Source organism: Varanus komodoensis, unplaced genomic scaffold, assembly GCF_004798865.1.
Source record: "Varanus komodoensis strain SLA01 unplaced genomic scaffold, ASM479886v1 scaffold107, whole genome shotgun sequence".
NCBI lineage: Eukaryota > Metazoa > Chordata > Lepidosauria > Squamata > Varanidae > Varanus > Varanus komodoensis.
Genome location: NW_025335305.1, coordinates 154,834 through 179,636, shown reverse-complemented (window position 1 = coordinate 179,636; position 24,803 = coordinate 154,834). Strand labels below are relative to the sequence as shown.

At 49.4% G+C, this 24,803-nt stretch overlaps 2 protein-coding genes across 2 annotated transcripts; both read left to right on the top strand.

Annotated features, from left to right (window-relative positions):
* Positions 1-3,531: 3,531 nt before the first annotated feature.
* LOC123018014 lies at positions 3,532-15,998 on the top strand. The gene is made up of 8 exons (XM_044419752.1): positions 3,532-3,657; positions 6,873-6,999; positions 7,658-7,768; positions 9,754-11,349; positions 11,562-11,696; positions 12,865-12,971; positions 15,317-15,347; positions 15,889-15,998. Exons 1-8 carry the CDS (start codon positions 3,532-3,534, stop codon positions 15,996-15,998), a joined length of 2,343 nt encoding a protein of 780 aa, XP_044275687.1.
* A 5,329-nt stretch (positions 15,999-21,327) lies between these two features.
* LOC123018013 (oocyte zinc finger protein XlCOF6.1-like) lies at positions 21,328-22,410 on the top strand. Its single transcript, XM_044419751.1, has one exon. The coding sequence runs from the start codon at positions 21,328-21,330 to the stop codon at positions 22,345-22,347; it is 1,020 nt and encodes a 339-aa protein (XP_044275686.1). The 3' UTR covers positions 22,348-22,410.
* The last annotated feature ends 2,393 nt before the right edge of the window (positions 22,411-24,803 follow it).

Sequence of the window (24,803 nt, the reverse complement as noted above, 5' to 3'; positions counted from 1 at the left end):
TAAAGGTGAGAGAAAGGAGCAGGGGGAATGCCATTTTAAACAGTGACAGCTTGGTTTTGAGAAGGAAGACAGGATTTGATCCCACAATGGAAAAAGCACACAGAAGTAATGTTTTTCAGACAGGATTTATCCAAATTTTCCCAACAGTCACAATCTTCTCCGTTCATCATACTACTTCTTGATATGTTCCCCCTCCAGCTCATACATCCCATGCTCATTACCTATGAGAGGTGTGTCAGTTATTATCCATAAGCCTATTAAGCGTGTGCACTACTTTCTAAGAGTTCAGTAGGCCGTCTTGGCCTTGTAACTGGCTGGCTTGATGACCACTTATTTCTTAAATCTTGGAGGAGGACGAGATAGGAGAACAGCCCTTCCTCCGAGCTCCTAACGGCCAGTTGTAAGAGGCAATCATTTTCCTACTCCCTTCCGCAAAAGGTGACAATTTTTCCATTGCCCCCAACCTCACCTCTCTTGTGTTCTTCAGGATTTTGATGTAAGAAGCACTATTGTTTTTATGACAGCTCTTTGCATGGTTCTGTCCTCAGGCCCTTTCGCCTTAAGAGGTTTCAATGGCCTTACCCAAGCCCTTTATTTCATCCTTGCTTCAGTTATCACCTTCCTGCTTAGTAACAGTAATTTTCCATTTCTCATAACTTGGACAAGGATTGCAGGATGTTTTGTTTGTTTAGTTTTGGTTTCAATTTAATGAAATTCACAATAAAAATGGGGAAAAAAACACTGCTTCCACATGGCTGGCTATATACAGGGTGATTTGCTAATTGCTCTCACAGTGTGCGCCTTTCTGTGTCATCAGAACCTGGCCAGTTGAGCAGTGGGGGCTGGCTTCAAAGACCCCCTAGGACCTCACAACAAACTGTGGGTACTGGGTGTGGTTTTGAAGGCACCGCTGCTGCACACTGCATGGGTTTTGGATGACGAGGCAAGCCGCGCACTGCGAGGGTGATTAACAAAATCACTCCGTGCACAACTGGCACACGTGAGGCAGGGAAAAGAGGCCACTGTGGCTTCTTCCCTCAGTGATTGTGCAAAACTGGGCTCCAGGCCTTACCACAAGGCTTGGGGTGGCTATCAGGGGGTGGGGTGGAGTCCACACACCTTTCTCCCAGTGCAATGCTAAGTAGCCCTCAGACCTTCAGGGTCAAGGTGCAACACTTCGGATCCTGGCAGGTAGGTGACTTCTGTAGAAAACTGAGAGTTGGCTCAGCTTTCAGTGATCCCTTGGTTTTGCCGCAGCTGGTCCACACCATTCAGACTGGACACCATTTGCTACTGTTGCATGAGACACATGGACTACTTTGTGGCCCCTAAACTCACCTGCTGCCCTCAGGGTATATTTATTTATTTATTTATATCCTGCCTTTTTCCTGCAAAGGGCTCAAGGCAGCTTACATCATTCTCCTCCTCCATCTTATCCCCACAACAACAACCCTGTGAGGTAGGTTGGGCTGAGAGTCTGTGACTGGCTCAAAGTCACCCAGTTGGCTCCATGGCTGAGCGGGGACTAGAACCCAGATCGTCTGAGTCCCAGTCCCGTGCTCTGAACTACTGCGCCACACTGGCTCTCAATGCTCCCATTGCCAGTGTTAAGTATTATCTTTGTTGGATCAGCTTCTCCATGAAATCTTGTGAAATCTTGTCTTTGTTTCAGGTGGCAAAATGTCTTGGACCTGCTCTGGACATATCCTCTTAAACAAAGCTGGATAGAATAGCAAATACCCAAATACAGTGAGATCTTGATAGACAAAATTGCTGGGCAGAGAACAACAGAATGAAATTCAGTAGGGACAAATGCCAAGTCTTCCACTTGGGAATGAGAAACCAAATGCACCTCTACCATATTTGACTCAACAATACTGCAAATGAGAAGGATCTTGGGGTTTTTGTAGATCACAAGCTAAATATGAGCCAACAATATGATGCAGCTGCAAAAAGGGCAAACACTATTTTGGGCTGCGTTAACAAAAGAATCATTTCCAAAAGATATAAAGTACTAGTTCCTCTATATTCAGCACTAGTCAGACCTTACCTAGAGTACTGTGTCCCGTTCTGAGCACCTACGTTTATAAAAGATGCAGAAAAGCTAGAAAGGGTACAGAGGAGGGCAACAAGGACGATCCAGGGTTTGGAAACACTGCCCTGTGAGGAGGGACTGAGAGAACTGGGCATGTTCAGCCTCGAGAGACGAGGGAGGGAGGATATAGCAGTCCTGCACAAGTACCTGTAAGGCTGTTGCAAAGAGGAACAGCCATTCTTCTCATCCATTCCTGAGGGCAGGACACAGAATAACGGACTCAAGTTAAAAGAGACCAGATACCAGGAAGAATTTCCTCACTGTCGAATCAGTACGACAATGTAACCTATTACTCAGGAAAGTTGTGGGTTCTCCCGCATTGAAGACATGCTAAAACCATCTAGACTGGTGGTGCCGAACCGATGGTATGCGTGCCACAGCGGGCACGCAGAGTGCTCTCTGTTGGAACGCGAGCCAAGTCGCCCCAGCATTGCCCCAGCAGCCAAGCATTGGATAGCAGCGCACGCAGGGGCCATGCGCATGCTTGGAAAGGAGCAGTGGTGCCAGGTGATGTTGTCATGAGCTGCGACTCATCCAAGCTTTCGCATGGCCAGTCAGTGCGCTGCCAAGGAGAGATGAGACACACACACACACACACACACACACATACATATACATACATACATACATACATATATGTATGTATGTATCTATGTATTTGTTTGGACTGACTGTGAGTTGTTTTTTCGAAACTAAAACCTCAGTATTCAGGTTTTATTGCAGTGCTGGCACTTTGCAATAAATAAGTGGGTTTTGGGTTGCAGTTTGGGCACTCAGTCTCTAAAAGGTTCGCCATCACTGATCTAGACAGTCATCTGAATGGGACAACATAACTTAGTGTCCTGCAAAAGCAGGGGGCTGGACCCGAGGGCCTTCTGGCCACTTCCAACTCAACTATTCTATGATTCTAGATAGTCAACCTTATCTTGTGTCGGTCTTCAAAGACAGCCACCCAGCAGAACCTCCAAGTTCAGAGGCAGTGTATCTCTGGATACCTCATCCTGGCATGACAAAACAAAGCAGAAGAGAGCCATTGGCACCTTTTATGCCCCCGCATTTGTGGCACAACTCACTAGATTCGAATTTCCAAAGGTTTCTCAAGAACAGCTGCCTGCCTATATCCAACCTCGTGTCAGAAGGGTTGAACTGAGAGTCCTATCATAACCCGCCAGCTGGCTGTGCATGATGGGAACTGCTGTCCAGCACCAAGTTGAAGAAGGCTGGACTGCATTGCTTCTTTGTCTAACCCAGCAAGGCTCTGCTGATGTTGTTATGAGCAACGCGAGGCAAGGCGAGATGACAAAGCGACACTCATTTGATCTTCCAAAGCGGCTCGGCGAGGAAAATTAGGCTTATCGAGAGAGAGAACTACAAATCCCAGAAGCCCCCTCCCTCCCTTGCTTTACGGGAGCGAAGGCGGGAAATAGGAGGACTACATGTCCCAGCAGCCCCCGAGCTTCCTGATTCGTGCGTTGAGGAGATCGGATTGGCTCAGAGGTGGGAGGCGAAAGGGAATTGTCGGGAGAGGCGGCCGGGAGAAAATGAACGCGGCAGCTGCGCAGGCAAGAACTCCGTGGAAGCCGATAGGGGGCCAGGTGGAGGGGATAAAATGGCAGGGGGCTCGGCGGGAGGCGGGTCGGCTGCCCCGCGCACTTTTGCGGGCTAGGAAACTTTCCCAGAGTGGGGTTGCGTGGGTGAGTGGGGAGCAAGGGCTGCCTTCTGGATCTTTCTCCCCTGCCTGGCTTTCAGGAGGAGGAGGAGTGGGGAGCAAGTGCGAGGAGGAAGGGGACTGATGCTCCTGAGATTAGTGAGAAGGGGGGGCGAACGGGGCCTCGGAAGGGGAGACGAAGGAGGCTGAGGGGCTGTTCCTCTTTGGGTAGTGTACGGGAAGGGAAGCGCAGTGCTTGCCCTGCTGGTGTTTCTGGAGCGTGGAAAGCCCACACCGTCTTCCTTGGGAGTCCCGTAAGGAGGAAGGAACCATAACCCCGAAGCCCAAAAGTTACCCTTGGCCTTTTGTCTCAATATGGGATTGTCTACCGCTTCCCAACACAGTGCCCACGATTCTTTATTTTTTTAAACTTTATATTTTGCCTCTTTTCCTGTAAGGAGCCCAAGACGGTTTATAGTATTTTCCTCTCCATTTTTAACCTCACAACAGTCTTGTGAGGCAGGTTAGGCTGGGAGTCAGTGTCTGGCTCAAAATCACCCTGTGAGCGCCATGAGGACTAGAACCTGCATCTCAGGTGTGCTGACCGAAGTGCCACGCTTGGGAGGGCCGACAGGCAGGACTGCAGCCCGAGCCTGGATGGAGACATTACTCCAGCTCAAGTGCTGCCTTTGTGGGGAGAGGGGAGAGACTGAGTGGCGGAGCCGTTGCTTCGCATGCAGAAAGTTGCTGTCCTCTCCAATGAAAAAGTGGATTTGGGGTAGACTAGCAGCAGAGAGCCGCGACCAGGCAGAGAAGATGGTTTTGGGCCAGATGGGGCAACCGCCTGACTTGCTGGCGGTGAATGAGGAAGCTGGAAGGAGGATATTTAGTGGGTGTGGAAGAGACAGTGGCAGTATTTAGTGGTGGGAAAGTGTGTGGTTGAGGGGAAGGAATTTTGGGCAGTGAAGGATGCCTGGCCTGGAAGCAAGGACTGCAGTTATGCGCTTTTTAGTGTGGTGTGCTCTGTGCAACGGTTGGGCCATGCTTCCTACTATTTGCTTGTCCTGAGGCTGATGTTTGAAATACGGTGTTTTGGAAGGGCCTGTGCTTTGCACACTGTCGCTGAAGGGTCCAGTTTAGGGAGTGTCACACAGAGGTGGGTAGAGACCAATTTGCCTTTGCGGAGGGCAGGACATGTTCCAGTGGAGCAAGGCTCAGGGAACCAGGATTTAGGGTGGATGCTGGGAAGTACTTCCTGACACTTAGGACCACTAGGGCATGGAATGGGCTTCCACGGGAGGTGCCTGAGGCCCCATTGCTGAGGGTGTTCAAGGGTAGGCTGGACATGCCCATGGTAGGCATGTCGTGAGCAGAGCCAGCTGGAGCCGGGGGGCAGACTTGATGGCCCGGGAGACCCCTTCTGACTCGCTCTGTTTCTATGTTTCTAGACATCTGTTTATTAACAACAGATGTATTTGTTGTTTACTCGGTTTCTGGAGTTCTGGCTTATGAGTGCCTTTTCCTATGTAAATCCAAGACAACAACACCCATGTGCACATGGAAGGTCTCAGCACACTGGTGGGATCTACAGTTGTAGAAAACAAGTCTAGGGGAAAAGATGCCCAAGGGGACAGTCCTCCCCCGAAAAAAACCCCCAGCCCAGTGAGAACTGAGGTGCTCAGTGACCACAGAATGCTGACACGTGTTTGTGGGGCAGGGAGGAAATGAAAAATCTCTGGGGTGCAGGGAAATGATGTGGAGTGGCTGGAACCCTGAACATATTGCAATGTGAGGCGCAGGTTCACTTGGAGCACTTCTGCTCCTCCTCGTTGGAACTCCAGGCAATCCGTTGACATCCCACACGGTCTGCCATCCAGGCACGAGTCTGCGGAATGCGAGCCGCCGGTGTGCGATCAGCCTGTAGTCTGCATGGGTCACCTCATGCTTATTACTCTGGTAACATGCGTCAGGCGGGGCTGCCCTTGTACAGGGTTTGGAGGCTGCCGCTGGCGCAGAATGTGAAGGCTGGGCCCCTGGCTGAGTGTGTGCCACACTGGTGTGGAAGCAATTGCTGCAAGAGGCAGGCTCAGGCTGGTGCCTGGGCCATCTTAAGCTCTAATAACCCGGGACCAGGTTGTCTGGTGCATGGCCTTCCCCAGTATAGACAGACCTGTGCACTTGCCAATGTCTGCAGAAGGATAGTTGAGCCGTGACTTACGGATTGTGGTAGTTGGAATGTCGGAGTGGGGACCTGGGAGATCCAGGTCTAGTCTCCTCTCAGCCATGAAGCTCCCGAGGTGACTTTAAGCCAGACTGATTATCAGCCCAGCCTACCTCACAGGGATGTTATCATGAGGATAAAATGGAACTACGTAAGCTATCCTTGGTCCTTTACAAGGAGGAAAAGGTGGGATATAAATGCAGTGTAATAATAAGAATCACACAACAGCAGCCAGAAAGTGGGCCTTCCCTGTGGTGTAGCACACTTTACAGAAAAATACCCTCCTTGCTCTTATTCCAGCCGTGTCTCATTGACAGCTCCGGTTGTTTTAGACGTCTGCAACTCACATATTTATCCAGGCCTTTCCTGAACATTTGGGCTGCCCAGTTCATTTGTTTAGTCATTACACTGGTGTTAGATCTTTTCAACAGTTTAACTGCTGAGTTTTTTATATTATGATGCATTTTCATTTTGGATGTTAGATATGGTATAGAGTAGATAAATAAAAGAATTTGGGCAACACATATTCATAATTTCTTCCAGACTGAGATTAGCACAGGGAGTAATCCAGCTGGGGAATGCTAGGAGGTGCAAGACTTATTTCTGTCTAAACATGCATGGAACTGCATCTTGTGATTAGTGCATTAGTAATCTCAAATGGGAATGTTCTTCATAGACTTGTACCACTTTTAGGCTGCAGGTCGTGGGCTGTATCGTTCCCTGTTTCCCCCAGAAAAGCCCCTTAAATAGCTTCTAATAAGAATGTTGCCCCATACAATAAAAACGTCGGTGACTCATCTGCTTTGTACTCGAGGCATCGATGACTTGGTTTAATTTAATATTTGCATATTACTAAAAATGGGTTCTGAAGCAGCAGGGACTGGTTTGAAATCTCTCTCTCCTTACAGTGCCTGGTTACCTTTGAAGATATAGCGGTGTATTTCACGGAGAGCCAGGGTGCTCTGCTAGACCCAGATCAGAAGGCGCTGTACAAGAACGTCATGATGGAGAATTACGGAAATGTGGCTTCACTGGGTAAGGAACTTGCTGTATTGTTTTGCAAGAGATGAAACTCTGGAGTGATCTGGAGGCAGGCCAGCTGGAAAGAGAGAGGCTCAGTCCTGGCTGAAGCCTGCTTCCCACCCTGGTGCCTTTCAAGTGTTTTGGACCACAGCTCCCAGCATTCCTGGCCAACCATCAGGAATGTTGGCGGTTGTCATCAGACCATTTGAGGATTGAGCTGTCGTTCTCTCTGAGATCTCTTTCCTGATCAGTCACCACCGGCTCTGAATGTATCAGTGCACAAGTGAAGTTAGGATTTTGTGTGCATTGCTTCACACTTCTCATTTAGGAACCTTTGATAAACTTCTGAAGAAATGCAAAGTCATCTCCTTCTTTCCACCGCCCCCCCCCCCCCGAAACCAGTTTGCAGTAGCATGGTTTTTTATGAATTACCCAGAATCACTGAGTTGGAAGGGGCCTAGAAGGCCATCAGGTCAGGACTCCAGGTAAAGCATCCCTTTCAGGTGGCTGTCTGGATGCATCTTGAATGCCTCCCGTGCAGGAGAGCCCTCAACCTCCCTAGGGAATTGGTTGCATTGCCGTACTGCTCTAACAGTCAAGAGATTTTTCCTGATATCTCGTGGCACGCTTCCAAATAGCAACTTATCCTTTCATGTTGACTTGTCTGCAGGTTTTTCAGGCCCCAAACCTGAACTCATCTCCCAGATGGAACGAGGAGAAGAACCATGGGTGCCAGAAACGCAAAACCTAGATGAAATGGAGATCTCCAGTGCCAGCTCAGGTGAGACACCTCATCCCTTGAGGTCCCCCCTTCCAACCATTGGAGATAGACTGGAACAGTCGTGGCCTTTTGTGAACCAGTGGGATCTCTTCTTGCGCCCCAGCTGTTGCATTCAGGACACCAGATGTTAATCTGTGGGTATTGCGTTGTGATGGCAGAACTCCTCATTTCATGTCCCCAAGCCCTGCTTTAACTTCCTGTGCTGAGCAGGAGGTTGGACCTGTTTCACCCCTGCTATTCTGTGACTTTACGTATATATTACAATCACAAAGCCCACTGCTTTGCGTGTTCTCCACAAAGCGTCCCCCAAACCTTCATGCCTGCCCCGAAGTAACAATGGTAAGAAGCGGCACAATGCATCAGTCCAAACTGTGCGTAAAATGTGTACAGTCCTATGCAGAAAAGGTCCCGCATTCCCAGCGTGCCTGCTCAACACCCAGACATAAGCAAATGCTTTTTGTTTAAACTTCACAAATTTGAAAAAACAATGTGGTTTCTGATCATTTTTTAAAATCATGTTGCATGCAAATAGTTCCCTTTTAAAATGGAAGTATTTGTTGACAAAATCAATCTTTTGGCATGCACTCAGATTCATTTTAATACAACAAATCCATTCCAGACAGAACCAGGTTTAAAACTGAGTTTTTAAAGACTCTAAAGTTTTCATACTTTAAAACTAATACATTTTGAGATACACTCACAAATCTTCCATGCATTGTATGACCAAGGCATAGATGGGTCCTGATTTTGGGGAAGCCAGTGTGGAATGATTTTGGAAGCAAGCAGTACTTGCTTTTTTGCCAAGCCAGTAAGATCAGAAAGTGGGAAATTACGATGCGAGCGTAAAAACATACTTTTTCAGTAGGAGACATATGTTTGGGTTGGTTTGTTTCTTAAATCACATTATTTGGCTGCAAACAGACCCCTTAAAAATTGACAAGCCATAGAAGAAAAAGAAGCTTAGAAAGAATTGGCTTGCAAGTTCCCATCACGCCTGGATTGTTCTATTGGTTGCTGCCGCTGCGCTTGTACTCTCTCTTTCTCTCTCTGACACACACCCTCTCTTTGACTTCCTCTTTTAGGTCCAAAGTTAAATTTTACTTCAGTGTAAGTGGCCAGCTTCAGACAATATGATAACCTATTATGCATAAGTAGCCATGGTTGATCGATCATGTTGTCTGAACCCAGACCACATCATCCTTGCTGGGCTGTTTGTTGGTATGTTTTGTTTTTTCCAAACAAGCCGTCCTGAGAACCCATGGACTGTTCTAGGGGTTGTTTGACCTGCCATGTTGCCCAGGAGAGCAATTTCATCATGGGTTGTTGAAAAGTACTTTAGAGTTGCTGAGCAAGACCAGCAAAAGCCGTTGCTGCTCCTGAGCCCTGCCCAGCATCCGGCTTCATTGTTATAGTTTGTCTGCCCCGGCCTTTTCTGCCTTTCCCTGTTCCAGCACATTTTGCTACTTGCGTTTCAGCATTTTTTCTTGCTTATTTTCTTGTGAGCGAGCTGCATAGAATATGCGCAGCAGTCTCAAAAGAGCCCAAACTTCTGCCACATTCTGCTTTTCCTTCCACTGCTCCGGTCTCCCTCCACAGATGTTAAGTGTATTGTGAGGCTCCTATGGAAAAAAGTCTGTAATTTCTTAACAAAAGTGACTTCAGGTGTCCTTCAATCATGCTATACATCCAATTAAAAATCAATTTGGGTAAAATTAATTTCATTTTTGAAATTGATCTGTTCCAAGAGTCTTCACCCAACTCTTTTTCCGTGAAGCCTTTTCACCATTACTTGGCTGTTCCATCTAGTAAATACAGCACAACTCAGACTCATGGCCATGGCCTGACAGCCGTCCCAAAGGCAGGGAAATAGATAGATCCAGCACTGATGTGGCACGGTTCCTAGACCTTTGCTGCTCTTGCAATACTTCCTGATGGATCTGACAGAGGAGGCCAACACCGACTCGTTCCCCCTCTCTTTTCATCAGCTCCAGATCCCTTGACAGAAGCATCGCAAAAATGGGCTCACGAGGCGTCTGGTGCCCCAACGGAGGCCGAAGGAATGCAACACCCTCAGAAAGTTAAGACGTACTTCTGGTCTGAGGCTGAGCTTGCCACATTCATAGATCTCTGGACAAGCCCAGAGGCCCAAAAACTTCTGCAGAGCGCCAGGCACGACAATCTCTTCCCCTGGTTTTCAGAGCAGATGCTAAAGCGAGGTTACGTGCGCTCCCGCTCGCAGTGCAAGGACAAGCTGCACAGCCTGAAGAAGAAGTTTAAGCAGATCACAACGCACAACAAATGCTCTGGTGTCACTCAGCGCACCATGCCCTTCTTCGACAAGTTGGCAAGTATCCTGATGGATCATCGGGATGTGACAGCTGCTGGCAGCGGGATCGCTTCCCCGCAGCCTCCGAGGCTTAAATACCACCCCGTGAAGACCTACCACTCCCCAACAAGGGAGTCCTGCTTCCTGACTCCAGATGCATCCAGGCGTGTGGAGCCCTACCCTGTAAGGCCACCCGCTTCCAGCACACCCCACCCAACGCGCCACAACCTGTCGGCAACGGTTTCCAGGCCCCCGGAAGCTGTCCTGCCCAGGCACCTGTCTCCGGAGGAGGAGCAGCAGCAGCAGCAGCAGCAGTGGGAGAATCACAGCATTACCGACCTGGACCGGATGGTGATGCGGACCCTTGCCCGCAGTGGCGAGCCCCCTGAGGACCCGAGCGGCCAGCTGGAGAAGAACCTGACTCCTTACCTGTCGCAGACCATCTGGGGAGGAGAGCCGCCCCCGCCCGAGTTCGACTTGGGGCACCTGTTCACCGATCCCAGCGAACTGTCCGCCCCTCACTTTCCCGAGGAAGAGGACTGCAGGGAAGTCCCCGAGGGAGAGGAGGAAGGAGAAAAAGAGGAGCCGGAACAGCCCGCGGAGCAACATTTTCCGGCCGCAGCACAAGCCTCTCAGCCGAGGAGAAGCGCTCCCGAGGTGAAGCCGCCCCTCACCAACGCACAGCGCGCCGCGCGCCTCAGGAACAAGCGCAAGACAGACCGCGTGCAGCTCGCACGGGACTTGGTCACTGCCATTGAAACGGCCGGGGAGCGCACCTACGAGCTTTCCAGGGAGATGAACGAGCAGGAGAATAAAAGGCGGGCCAGCGATCTGCTGCGAGCCGTCCGGTCGACCTGGACCATAGCCAACAGCATCCGCGCGTCGGGCGAGCTGCTGCGCCAGGGCATGGCAGCCTCCGACATCGTCTTCGAGCGGGTAATGATGGCTCGCACGGCAGCGATCGACCGGCAGACCGATGCCATCCGGATGCTCACGGCAGCTTTGCAGACTTTTGGGCAGGGCCAACAAGCGCAGCCGCCATTCCAGCCATATCCCTGTGGCGCAGCACAGGAATTTATCCCTCCTTCCTCCTCCTCCTCTTCCTCCACCGCTCCTGTCACTACCACCCCCTGGTCCTCCGCCTTTACTACTACCACCACCTCGTCCTCCGCCTTTACTACTACCACCACCTCGTCCTCCACCTTTACTACTACCACCACTTCATCCTCTGCCTTTACTACCACCACCCCCTCCTGCTCCTCCACCCTTACTACCACCTCCTCCTCCTCCACCAACTTTACTACCACCACCACCACCATCTCCCTTACCTCTCCCACCATCAACAGTTCCTCCTGTCCCACCACCTCCTCCTCCTCAGCAGCTCCATGCTTTGAACCCTTGACCGGCTGAACTCCAGCCTGCCTCCACCTCCTTTTGTGGCTCTTCCACCCGTGCTGCTCATCCCAGGTGTGATGGCGGCACCCCGCGGTGTCCTCGGCCACCCCGACAAGCACCTGCAGTCCTGCTTGCACAGGAGGAAGCAGAGCAGCACCCTCCAAGATGGCCTGCAGCTCTCGCTGCCGGCTGCGTCCTGCCATGCAGGCAGGCGGGGGAAGGCGCAGGCGCCCCTTTGTCCCCCCCCCCCGCCGTGTTGCTCCACCCCTCGCGTGGCCCGCCCTCTCCCAGTTCACAGGCTTTGTCCTTCTGTCCCTATCCCGTCCTAGTGGTAGCAAAATAAAAATTCGCACTGGGAGGCGTGCCCCGGTGTGCTTTCAAGAACTTTTTCACCCCACCATTCGCAGCAGTGATGGTGTGGTCCGGCCAGGCATTCAAGCAAGGAGGAGGGAGCTCTGGGGATGCCTCCCTTGCGTTTCTGGATTGGAGGAAGCCGATCACGCCAAGAGCTGGAATGCAGTTTCTTAGCATCATCATTGCATAGCAGAAACTTGTGCAGCTGAGCATGCATGTTGTGGGGGGATTGTTTAATATTTTGCACCTTTGACTGTGGCTCAATTCAAACTCCAGAGTGTTTCTTGCTGCTGCTGCTGCTGCTTCTGGCCTCGATTCTCTCACGGAAGTAACACCACTAATTTCACTGCCTACCACTCTGCAGGAAAGCCAAGGGGGATCTTGGTTAATGAACCAAGGCCCACCTACTGCTATGCAGGGCCCTCCACTAACTCGTTTGCATTTCAGGATTCCCCCACCATCAGCTCCCCTCAGTCCCAGCTGCTTAAAGCCATTTTACATTTTAAAGCCAAGCTTAAAAGCCGTTCTTCCTCCTCTGCTCATTTTTTTGTATAGGAAGGATTCACATGACACTGGAACTCCCACCGCGGTATAATTTTTGGGATTATGCTGCTCCTGCCAAGTGGCTTCCTTGTAGCCAGTTTTGACGGACAGTGGTTCTGTCATCCGCATTTGGCCCGCACAACCTCTCTCTGGGGGGGAAACTGACCCAGCTACAAACTAGGCTTCAAACCCCCAGAGGAACCTCCCTGACAGACCTGTGTCTGGTTCTCACACACCCACTCACCTTGTGGCTTATAAGCCACCGGGGGTTCTCATGTCGCACAAATGCACCCGGTCCCTAAAAGCAAGGCTTCCGTGAACAGCTGCTTCACTCGCACACCCACCACTGACTGGGCTTGGCATTGCTAAACTCGCCCAGCCTCATCCTTTCCTCCATTCTGGCTCCAGTCCCTCTTCTGCTTCTGGTCCTCCCGTCTTCACAGCTCAACCACAGTGGCACTTGCCTGCCCCTCCGCAGTACCGTCCTTTGGGAAGTGCGGGAATGCAAGCGTGGCTGATGAATCTGCCATGAAGACCGTCGCTGGTCACCGTCACGGCCGGGATGAGCTCAAGTGGCGCCATGCCGTGCCGAATCTGGAATCCCTGCTTGCTGTTCCGCGTGGCCACGGCGCAGGGAGAAGCAGACCAGGGAGCTCTGCACTGCTGCAGGTGCAGATGTCTGTGGTGGTCCTCCCTCTGCACACAGCCGGATGTGGAAGATGGTCTCCTACCAAATGCGAGTGTCGCTTGCGGCATCCTGCAAGACGTTTGCAAGCCGAGGAGGGAGCCAGGCCAGCACCCAGGCTGAAAATGATGCTGTGGCCGCAGATAAATTCCCCCAATCTGTTCCCTCCTTGAACCCAGCGCCTGGCAATGGGAGGCACCTGGTGCCCTCGAGGCTGTTTCTTCGTGGCCTGAGACATTGGCCCCGCATGCGCAGGGACCGTGTTCAAGGGGATCCTCAGCAGACTTCTTAAATCTGTTTGGATAGGAGGAACACGCTGGGATAGGCTGCCCTGCCTCCCTGGTGCAGAGGTAGTCAGACTCCATGCCAGCGTCTTTCGCCAAGCCGAGCCCCTCTCCCAACTCCTGGAGTCGCATTTCTCTTTGCCTGCCCCGTCATTATTCTGGCCAGGCCCCCTTCCCTTTACTTTGTAGGAGATTCCATTTCTGCATCACTCACCACACTATCCCTGCACCTAACATTCCCCCCGTGAGCCAAGCCTTTGGCCATTCTGTGTTAGATCCTCAAAGGGCTTTTCTAGAAACTTCTGATTAGTAGCCAGGACTGTTCTTACGCTTTCTAGAATGGTCTGCCTAACTTGCTAGTAATTCTGTTTTACCAATAAAGTTTTTTAAAGAGTGGCAGAGCTGAATCTGCTTGAAGCATCCAGTTATCCAGCTAGGTAGTGGCTTCTGGAGATTGGGGAGGTGGTGCCCGTGGGTCTGTGTGTGGGGAGGGCGGAGAATTTGGCTAATAGCATGTCAGGGTGCCTTGCCAAGTGAGGCTGGGGTAAACCAGAAGGCCAGTTGGCGTGGTGTAGGGTGGGAGAGGAAAGTACACGGAGAGCCAGGGTCCAAACTACTTCTTGAGGAGATGGAGTGCAGAACTGGACGAGGGGAGAACAGGAAACCGGGGCGAGCAGTTCTTCGGCTGTGAAAGAGCAGAGGGAGGTAAGCATCTTGTGCAAGCTAGACAAGCATTGTGCCGTCCATGGAGGAAGTGTGAGAAGTTACCGTTTTCACTGGAATAATTAGGACAGGCAGGTATTGATCTACCAAGGGGGGGAAGGTTGGGAAAACTTTCCATGGGAAGCCAGCTGAGGGAAGGCGAGCCCAGTGCATGATGGACTGGCAGCAGAAAGGCTGCTCTCCTGGGGAGCAAGAGATCGCCCAGTCGGGCTGCTGGCTCCTGTTACTGCTCTCTCTGTACCCCGCCTATTCCCAGTGATCAGGACTCGGGTTGAAGCCTGGACTTGTAAAAACCATGGTGAGGACGTGGGAACCCTTTCTGTTTGGCACCGTGGATAGTTGCCTTGGAGTTCAGAGGAACGTGGGAACTGGATCCAGCACTCCACCAACATGGGGGGCACCAGCAGCATGTGGAAATTCACAGAGGCTTCCGAGATACATACCTGGAGTGGGTAGGACAAGTCAGGAACAACACCATTGTGGGTTAATCAGCAAACAACTTCCCTGTTGTGGCCTAATGGCAGGGGAGCCCAGCCTAACAGGCCTGCAGGCCCAATATGTACCTCCCAATTTGGATTGGGTCTTTGACATGGCGGGGGGCGTGGGGAGATTAAAACATCCCCACACCATTTTTGTGCCCAACTTTTGAAAACTTTCCAAAAATTGCAGTGGGGTAAAATTCAGCATGAAAATGGCGGGAGGAGATTTACTGTCATCTTCCCTCCCCCAAGTCTTATGGTCCTGATTCAGGATCATTTGTACTTGCACTCCAGTAGCTTAGTCCCTACTTACTCCTGTGTAAGCATGTGCACCCCGATTTGGATAGGAGCCATGGTGATGCAGGACTGGGAGTTAGATCTTCTGCTCCTTCCTAATTTCTGGCAAAAGTCTCACCTGGGTCCATGGGGAGGTGGTTAAAAAAGCAAAAAACTCCAGGAAAAGTTATTTTTTCTTTCCTCAACTATCCTGTGGGGGAGCGGGGGGAGGCAGGAACTTCTAGACAAAAATGATGTGGGGAGCCGGGAGAGAAGGCAAAATCCCTCCTCCCAGGTGGGCACGGTCCCTGCCTGAATCAGACTGCAGGTGCTTAGGTGAATAACAGGAAGCTCTTCCTTTACCTGCATGGCAGGCTGAGCTGCTGTTCCCCCTCTGAGTCACCTGTTTTTGTTTGCTCTACCTGACCACCAAAATGTATGGCTCTCTGGGGTGACTTTCCTGTTTATTCCCTTGCTTTGCAGCAATTCCAGCTTGAGGAGGAGAAATCCGCAGGTAGCCCTTGGCCAGAAGCCTTTCCCCCATCCTCCCAACAGTCACTTGTGTGTGTGTGTGAAAGAGAGAGAGAAAGACAGAGTCGTTGCTGGGGAGGTATTCTGAGCATGTGCAGATGCCCAGCACATCCCCCGCTTGCAGCCAGCAACAGAATCTCCATGCAGACAGAAGACAGGTCTCTTCCTAGCTCTGGGGCGCACGGCGGAGCAGGAATGGCGGGGGAGGTTGCAGCAGGTCCAGCCCTGCCCAGCCCCACCAGCAGCTGCCACCTGGGACAGTGGCAGCTCCAGGCCTCCCAGCATTTGCCATCCGATGCTCCAGCTGCCTCCGTGCCTGCCCCGCTTTCACCTGCAGAGCCCCCTTGCCCTTTCCTCACCTAGGACGGGGCATATCGCCCCCCAAGTGCCCCCAGGCAGCCTGAGACGAGTGGCGTGGAGTGACGTAACACGAGCGCTTGCTTCCTGCTCCCCTTCGAGGGGCGCCCCAGGGGTGGCAGCCGTGCTCCCCTCCTCTCCCTGGCGCTCGCCCGCTTGCCCGCCAGCGGTCAAGGGCCGTGGCCACTTCAGCGCCGAAGGCAGCCTTGCCACTGTGCTGGGGCTGGACAGGAGCTGTGCTGGCGGGGGCCGCCCGGGCATGGCCCCGGCCTGGTGAGCCGCCTCACTTGCCACCCGCTGCCCGGAATCACACCTGCTCCTTCCCTCTGAGCTCGGTAGTCCTGCTGCGACTGGGGGATCTTGGAACTGGCCCCCTTTTAAACGCTGGGGAGGACATGGGCTGCAGTGCAGTGCAGTGCTCATCGCTTGAGCTTGCTTGTGAGGAAGCTGAAGGGTGCAGTGCTCCCTGGCACACGGGATGGGGAAAAGTAGCCGAGCTGATGCAGGGAATTGTGTGGGGCAGGGAAATAACTGGGCTCCGGGGAGAAGCGTGTGCATGAAATTTTCTGTGTAATCTTAAACATGTTTGCTCTGAAGTGAGTGATGCAGGAGAACAGCCTTCCTCAATTTTGTGCCTTCCAGACACAATTGGACTACGACACCCAGAATTCCCAGGCAGTGGCCCTGCTGGATGGGAATTCTGGGAGTTGTGGTTCAAATGCCTCTGAAGGCCACCAGGGTGGGGAAGGCTGCAGTGGAGTGTTGGACTAGGACTTGGGGGACGTGGGTTCTGGTCTGCACTTAGCCAGGACTCATGGCAGGGCCCAGTCCCTGACCCACAGCCTAACCCACTGCACAGGGTTCTTGTGGAGATAAGATGGAGTGGGGGGGGAGAGGGCTCTGGTCCCTTGCTGGGAAAAAGTGGGATATTAATATAAACATAAGGTCGTCCTGGGTTCAGTGGGATTTAATTCCGGCTAACTGAATGTAGGATTGGGATTCCCTCCTTAGTAAAGTCTCAGAATTGCAACCAGCCTAATTCACCCTGGAGATGGTACAAGATCTGGATCTAGAGAAGAACTTGGGAATTTTGGTAATTAAAACCAACCAACCAAATATTAAGCTAGCTATGCTGGTCCATGAGAAAGAAAAACCCCAAAGCCAAAGTTGAGTGATATATTAGGGCTTTTGTTCGGTCCGAATGAAAATGTCTGACTAAGATGAGTCTCCTAGAAACTTAATGGTGGCACATTTGGACTACATGTTAGGATTTCACAGTGTTAGAACCAAGGGCAGTTAAAACAGACAAAAAACACCTGGCTTTCCAGAATAGCAGAAACTACCAGCGTAAAAGTACATGCAATAAAAAGAGGAGCCACTTTTGGCCATGTCTGTCCTGCCTTTTCCCCTGGCCTGGGACCCTGAGCAACAGAGCAGCATCCTTTGGTCCTGAAGTCTCTATCTGAGGGAGTGAGAATCTCCACAGAAGTAAATCCCACTAGGTTTAATAGGGATTACTCCTTTTTTATAATAAGTTTTATTTGAAATTATAATCCTAAAAACAAACTAAAAACAACATCAATCATCAAAAACATTGGGCCTGCTGGGTCAGCCCCCACATTTTTTTTCCATTTATGATAACTTAAAAATATTTTAAATCTATACGTTTCCCCGTTTCTCTAGCCAATAATAAAAAGAGTCCCAAGTTTGATAGAAGTCAGTATCTTCCTTCTCCTTCAATGATAAAGTCTGTCTATCCATTTCTGCACAGTCCAGGATCTTTTTTAGAATCAGTTCGTCGGTGGGTAGTTCTTCACTTTTCCAGTGTTGAGCAAATGCAATCCTCGCTGCAGTAATTGCATGTAAAATCAAATACATTTCTTGTATACTAATGTCCACAGATATAATGCCTAATAAGAAGACTTCAGGTTAAAAAGCTAAAGGTTTTTGTAACATTTCCTCAAGCCATTGATGTATTTTAATCCAATACTTTTTCGCATTATCGCAGGCCTACCACATATGATAAAAAGCACCCAATTTATGTTTACATTTCCAACATCCATTTGACATATTTGGAAACATCTTAGCTAATCTATTTGGCAAGAGATACCATCTATAAAACATTTTATACAAGTTTTCTTTATACGAAGTTGCTAATGTTACCTTGATATTTCTCTCCCATAGCTTTTGCCATTTTTCTAATTCAATATTACATCTAAAGTTTTGTGCCCACGTTATCATGGTTTCCTTAACCTGTTCGTCTTCCATTCTCCTATCAAGTAAGAAATTATATAGTCTTTTAATCATTTTCTCATCTGATTTAAGCATCACTTGGTCAAATGCTGTTAAATCCTTATAAAAGCCCCATGCTTTATAGTCCTTAGCATATCTCGATTGTATCTGCACCTTGTGCCACCAAGAGATATTAGATCCCTGTTTTTGTGTTTCTTGATTCAATTTCAACCCTCCATCCTTATCCAAAATGTCATCATATCTTATAATCCCTTCAAAATTCAATGCATTTGGATATACAAAAGCTTCCATGGGTGAAAGCCATCTTGGTAATTTAGTATACAGTTTTATCTTTAACTTTTCCCACACCGACATTAATGATCTAATACAGTGACTTAAAAAAGAGCCATGTGACTTAGCCTTCTTATACCACATATAAGCATGCCAGCCCATTTGCAAATCATGCCCTTCAAGATACAAGGTTATCTTATTTCTTCAAGTTATCCATTCTTTTAGCCACTTAAAACAGAAGCTTGATAATACAACAATAGGGATTACTCCTTAGTAACTACGTTAGTTGCAGCCTAAGAGTGTGGGTTGTACACACTACAGTACATTTCCACACTCTCAGCAATGTGCTCAGTTTAGTTTGCAATTAAGTCACATAATTCTTTGCTGGTCCTAAGCACCCCATCCTCCCCATTTGGATTTAGGCCTTAAAGACCAAGGAAAAGTGTTGGGTATATGGAAGGCGAGTTTTAAGCAAGACTGATCTGAAACAGCACACAGCCAATAAGAGCTTGCATTCTATAAAATTTATATTATTTCTAATGATACACATGTGTTTCCTTATAAGAAATCAGCACATACAAATTTCTGCCAACTTTTTGCCCAATGGACTTGGATCTGGCTTCTTTTGGGATAATTGGCCCTGCCAATTACGAAGTATCAAGAACTACAAAGTAAAAAATAAAAACAAATCAGGGCGCCTGCCTCAGGTTCCCTGGGTCTGAAATGATTGATTGCTCTAGTGGAGAATGGCTAGCCACTCCCAGCATACACAGCGGTGGCCATTTTCTTGTGAACCAGCTTGGACATGCTTGTTTTTTGAAAGGTAGCATAGAAAAAACTGACATAAATAGGGTGTCACTAATTGAATGGGGAGACTGTGGGCATCCCATTTCCAATTGTTTCATCCTATTGTATATTTACTGCTGTGGATGACTCCAGAGTGGACTATCTTAAGTCCACTCTAGAAAATAGCAAACTATCTTAAGATAACAAACTATCTTAAGTCACTCCTAGACGTGGTAGAGAGAATGATGTAGACAGACTTAAATAGCAGCTGGTTTCAGACGGGAGAGCACCTGTTGTTTCAGAAGCCCATGGTAGAACTTGAGATATTTTTTTCTGAGATATTTTTTCTGGCTTGAACTAACCAAGGGGCATGCAGCTCCTGGCCTTCCAGTTGTTTTGGCCTGCAGCTCCCATCTCCCCTCAAAATCTACTCCTCTTTCTACAGCCCAAGCCCACAGTGAATGCAGTTCCAAATTTAGCGTAGGTTATTTCAGCTGCCATCAGCACTCTCTTAGAAGCAAATGTTCTACTTAAAGACACAGACATTTGCAGTAGGAAACAGACGTTCCCTTTTTTACAAGAACATAGATCAATGACATTTGTCCTTAAGCTAACAAGGAATTGCAGCTTGCAATGTTCAAAATCTCTCCTATTGACTGGGTTTGGCACATGGCTCTTGTCCTCTATAAATGGAAGCCCATGCCTGCTCATCTGTAGCGAAATTCTTCAACTGACTGATTGTATTCTTCAAAGTGTGCTGTTAATGGGCCACAAAATGTCTTTTTCTTAATCTTACTTTTGTATTCACTGATGAACAATTTCAAAGATTTACTGTGTATCCTAGGCATCTTTCCACTCTCACAAAGGCCTGCAGCTCTCACCTTGAATCCCTTTTTAAGAGAGTGGTGACTGTGGCTAGAATAATTGAAGTTTGGTTTCTTGTCATATTCAGTCGATCCGTGAGCTGTGGAAAGAGTGGCTTTTGAGGCAAGCTCTCTAAGACAGATGTTTGCTCTTGACTCAATAGCCATTTTCCCTCTGATGTATGATGTTGTCTGTCATTCATGGAAATAAACAAAAACAAGGTATATTCTTTTAGAAGAATGTGAATGACTGGAAGCATTTTTATTCTCACCAAAAGAATAAGATGATCCCAACCTTACAACCTCAGTTACAACACAAATAACCAATTTTCTCCCAAGGACACTGAACTTATTTTTCGTAATACCTGTTCTCCATAGCTGTGTCTAGAGTCTGAAATACAATTTTCTGTCGTGCATTCTCACCTAGGTGTTGATAAAATTGTATGTACATAATTTGTGTGTTCACATTTCATAATACGTTGATTTAGTAAACTTATGGACAGGGTTCAGACAACGCGATAACCTACACTCAGGCTTGATGCTGAATCATGGGTTATCGTGTTGTCTGAACCCAAGTTTTTTGCATATACCATGTGTTTTGGGTGAATTTGACTGCTGTAAACCTCCCAGAGAACTTCAGCTGTGGGGCAGTGTAAAAATGATGATGACGACGACGACGACAATTCATTCTATTCAGGAACATTTTTCTCCTTTCCCCCCCTCTTCTGTTTTGCTTGATATCCAGTCAGATTAAGCGTTTGGATGAATCCAAACCTTGTTCACTCTTTTCTGGCATATTAGGTAGACCTAGTAAACATAATTCCTCTACTGTGCTTTTCCCATTCTTTCTAGTGGGCTGAAGTAGCTGGCTTGGCTCACCCCCAGCATTTCCATTCCTTTTAGGTGGCTGGTTTTCTGTGGCATTCAGTTTATACTTAGGCCTTTTACCCTCCCAAGCCTTTTTAAAATCCTGCAAAAACTGCTCTTTGTTCTATTTTAATGGCATGCTTACTGTTGTGTTTACCATTGTTTTTATTTTTCAACATTTTGTTATATTACGTTTGCTGTTTTTAACACTTTAAAGGGATTATTTCAACATGCTTATAATGTGGCTTTGTGTATTTTCTGTTTTACTCCCTGTGTCACCTTGAGAAGTTTGCCTGCAGGGTGATTCAAGAATGGAACAAAAGGATGGATAATCCTGATTCTGCTTCTGAGCTGCCTTCCCCTCTGTCCCCAACAGTGAACCTTGTCTGTATTTTGTCCTTTATCCTCTCAGGTGACCCTGCAGAAAAGGACTGCTGTTCCCACTGCGGGCAGCATTTTGGTGTTGTGCCACAGATCGTCCCCATGGGAAAGAAATCCTCCCAACGTTTGGCACGTGGGGCAGGCTTTGCTCCGCAGGCAGACCTCGTGAGGCAGGGGGGAGCCGAGATGGCGGGGAGAACCTACGCGTGTCTGGAATGTGGCGCTCAGTTCGAGCATCACTCCGCCTTCGTCAGCCACTGGAAGGCTCACACAGGAGAGGAGCCGTACGAGTGCCTTCAGTGCGGGAGATGTTTTCCTCAGCCGGCGGCCCTGGTGAAGCATTGCCGAGGCCACGTGGCGGACGAGCCCCAAGCATGTCTGGAATGCGGGCAGCGCTTCGCCCCCACGTCATCCCTGCCGGCGCACAGGCAAATCCACGCCCGCGAGGGCCCCCGCCAGTGCCTGCAGTGCGGGGGCCGCTTTGCCGACCACCCGGCCTTCGTGAGGCACCAGAGGGGCCACACGGGAAAGAAGGCCTACGGGTGCGTGCAGTGTGGGCAGCGCTTTGCCGACCGGTCCCACATGGTGGCTCACCAAAGGCTCCACAGAGACACGCACCTCTGCAAGTGTGTGGAGTGCGGGGAGAGTTTTGACCAGCATTCGGCCTTGGTCAGTCACTGGATGATCCACACAGGAGAGCAGCCTTATGAGTGCCTCGCGTGTGGGAAGTGTTTCCCCCGGCCCTCGGCCCTCGTGAAGCACTGCCGGGTCCACACATCCGAGAAGCCCTACCCGTGCTTGGAGTGCGGGAAGTTCTTTGCCCAGCAGTCGGGCCTCGTCAAGCACCAGCGGGTCCACACCGGGGAGAAGCCCTACCCCTGCTTGGGGTGTGGAAAGTGTTTTGCGGACAGCTCCTCTCTTGCCAGGCACAAAAGGGTTCACACGGGGGAAAAGCCCTTCGTGTGTTCGGAGTGTGGGAAGCGCTTTTCAGACAGGTCGAACGTTTTGGCTCACAGGAGGGTCCACACGGGAGAGAAGCCCTATAAATGCTTGGAGTGTGGAAAATGCTTTTCTCATCGGTCACATGTGGTGAAGCATCAGAAGTTCCACGTGAAAGAGAGAGACACTAAATGCCCACAGAAACTGCAGGGATTAGGCACAGATAAATTCGCCACTCTGAAGACATTCAGCCAAGAAGTACCCTGAGAGGCATTTTTTCCTCATTAAATGAATAAAGAACCATGGGCGATGCCAAGCAAGACAACAGAGCTGGGTTGAATGTTTGTTATAATAAATGTGTGTGTTGACTATAAGCAAAGGCCTACAATGAAATGAGATTCTGTAAAATGCATTTGTATTTAATATATAAATGTACAGCAAAGCAAAAGATGGTTGGGCTGCTAACACACTACAATATCTTGTGGCACATGTATGGTGCATGTGGCCGCCATTTTGAATATGCAACTCATGCTCAGGGGCTGTTGTGTTGTGTGAAGAGAGTGAGGGTTATGTGAGGGGGATTATGGTTAACCCCACATTATCCACACTTGGCACATTGGCACGACATGACAACCCCCAAGTAGAGTGTGGTGTTCAAGGGCACTGTGGCTTGTTGTGGGTTCAATAACTCACAAAGAGGCATGGCATGCCATCCAAATCTGGTGAATGTCATTCTGGTGAATGTACAGGGTTACCGCTTACTGCTAGATCATACTGCCATAGCCCGTGCTCTTAGAAGGAACAATAAGGAGCCCTTAATGTATACATTTGAGCTACTGATAGTTTGATAAGGCTGAACCATATTTGATTGGTTGTCACAGTCAATTGGATCACTGAATAAGTAGATGATTGTTAGCAGATAATTCCACAATCAGATCATGGGGAGTTTGAGCAGTATGATCCTGAAGACTATATGACAATGATTTCCCCCTAGGATCCAGATACAGGGGATAGAACAAAGGTGAGATATGTGATTGTCATTGTGACTCCAAAAAGAAACACATTACAGTTCCACAACTGTGTTTATTCTCTGGGGTGATGATAACATATCGCAACAGCTTTGTCCAGAACTGGTTGCTTTGATCTGGTTTACACGAACTGCGGGTTCTTTTCTAATCATGGGTTGTCTGAGAATGTGGAGGGGGAAACGAGAGCCCTGGTCCCTGACTGCTCACCCTTCCACTCCCTTGTTTAGCTCCCAGATGACCTGCTTTCCATGTCCAGATGCCACGTCCGGGAATGCCAGAGTCGCAGCAAACAGGGCCCTTCCTTGCCGGCTGCCACATGGCGGCCGCTTGCCATTATGTGCAAATTTGGTCACTGAGTGACCCTCCTTCTGGGGCTCAAACAACAGATCTCTAGTGTTACCAGTAGGCACTGTATACCTTTTCTATTCTATTTTTCCTTGTAATGAATTTTCTGCACTGAGAAAAAAAGATGGAAGAAGTAGAAAGGAGGGGGATGACCATCAGTATCCCCCCCCCACACCGCCCATTGCTTAAAGTTTTGCAGAGGAAAGTGAGTCGGAAGGGGCCTCTCGGGCCATCTAATCTGACCCCCTGTTCTAGTCAGCTCCGCTTGTGTAATCCCCAACATGTGGTTGTCCAGTCTTGCCTTGAACACCTCCCTGATGGGGCTTTGACCACCTCCCTTGGAAGCCCATTCCATATCCAAGGGGTCCTAACTGTCAGGAAGACATCCAACCTCAAGCCTGGTTCCTTGAGCTTTGCCCCACTGGAATATGTCCTGCCCTCCACTGCAGGGAAGGACAGGTCATGGCCCTCCGCCGCATGACATCCCCTCACATACCTGCAAGTCACTAAAAGATCCCTCGGAGTCTCCTCCAGGCTGAAAAGACCCAGTTCCCTCCATCTCTCCTCATATGTCGTCCCTCCCAGCCCGGCTGCCGTTCTTGTAACCCTGCACTGAATTGATTCCAAGGTAATTATGTCTCTCCTATAATGTGGAGCCCAGAACTGGATGCAGTTCTCTAGTTGTGGGTGCACCAGAGTCGTGCAGAGCAGTATCATCATCTGGAAGCCACGCTTCTGGCTATACATCCAAGGGTGGCGTCTGCCTTCTTAGCTACTGTGTCATATACTGCTGGCTCATGTTCAGCCTGCTTTCAACCAGCACCCCGAGGTCCCTTTCACAAGTGCTGCTCTCCAGCCACTTGTCCCCCATCCTGTACCTCTGACACCTATTCTGGTGTCCCAAGTGCAAGACCTGCACTGACCCACATTGAACGCCATCCTGTTATTCCCCCATCCCCACTTCCACAGTCTGTCCTGGATCTGGATCACCTCCTCAGTTATGGCCACTGCTCCCCCTTTGATATCATCCACAAATTTAATTAGCAGGCTGCTTATCCCCTCCTCCAGGTAATTAATATAAAGGTTGAACAGAATCAGTCCTAGAACTGAGCCCTGAAAGACTCCGCTCATCACCAGCTGCCACCCTGATGATTCCCCACTGATAATCACCCTCTGCTTGCAGTCTATTAACCATGTCCTAATTCATTGGACAGTGCATTGATCTTTCCCAAAGCTCTACAATTCCTTGATAACCATATCATGCAACACTTTGTCAAAGGCCTTGCTGAAATTCAGGTAAACCATACCCACCGCGTCCCCTCCATCTAGCCACCTGGAGACCTCATCATA

Coding starts and splice junctions, on each gene's coding strand:
- LOC123018013 (XM_044419751.1), top strand. CDS start 21,328: ATGGCGGGGAGAACCTACGCGTGTCTGGAATGTGGCGCTCAGTTCGAG.
- LOC123018014 (XM_044419752.1), top strand. CDS start 3,532: ATGTCCCAGCAGCCCCCGAGCTTCCTGATTCGTGCGTTGAGGAGATCG. Junction 7,769..9,753: donor GATCTCCAGTGCCAGCTCAG/GTGAGACACCTC, acceptor TCTTTTCATCAG/CTCCAGATCCCTTGACAGAA. Junction 15,348..15,888: donor TGAGGAGGAGAAATCCGCAG/GTAGCCCTTGGC, acceptor CTTGCCCGCCAG/CGGTCAAGGGCCGTGGCCAC.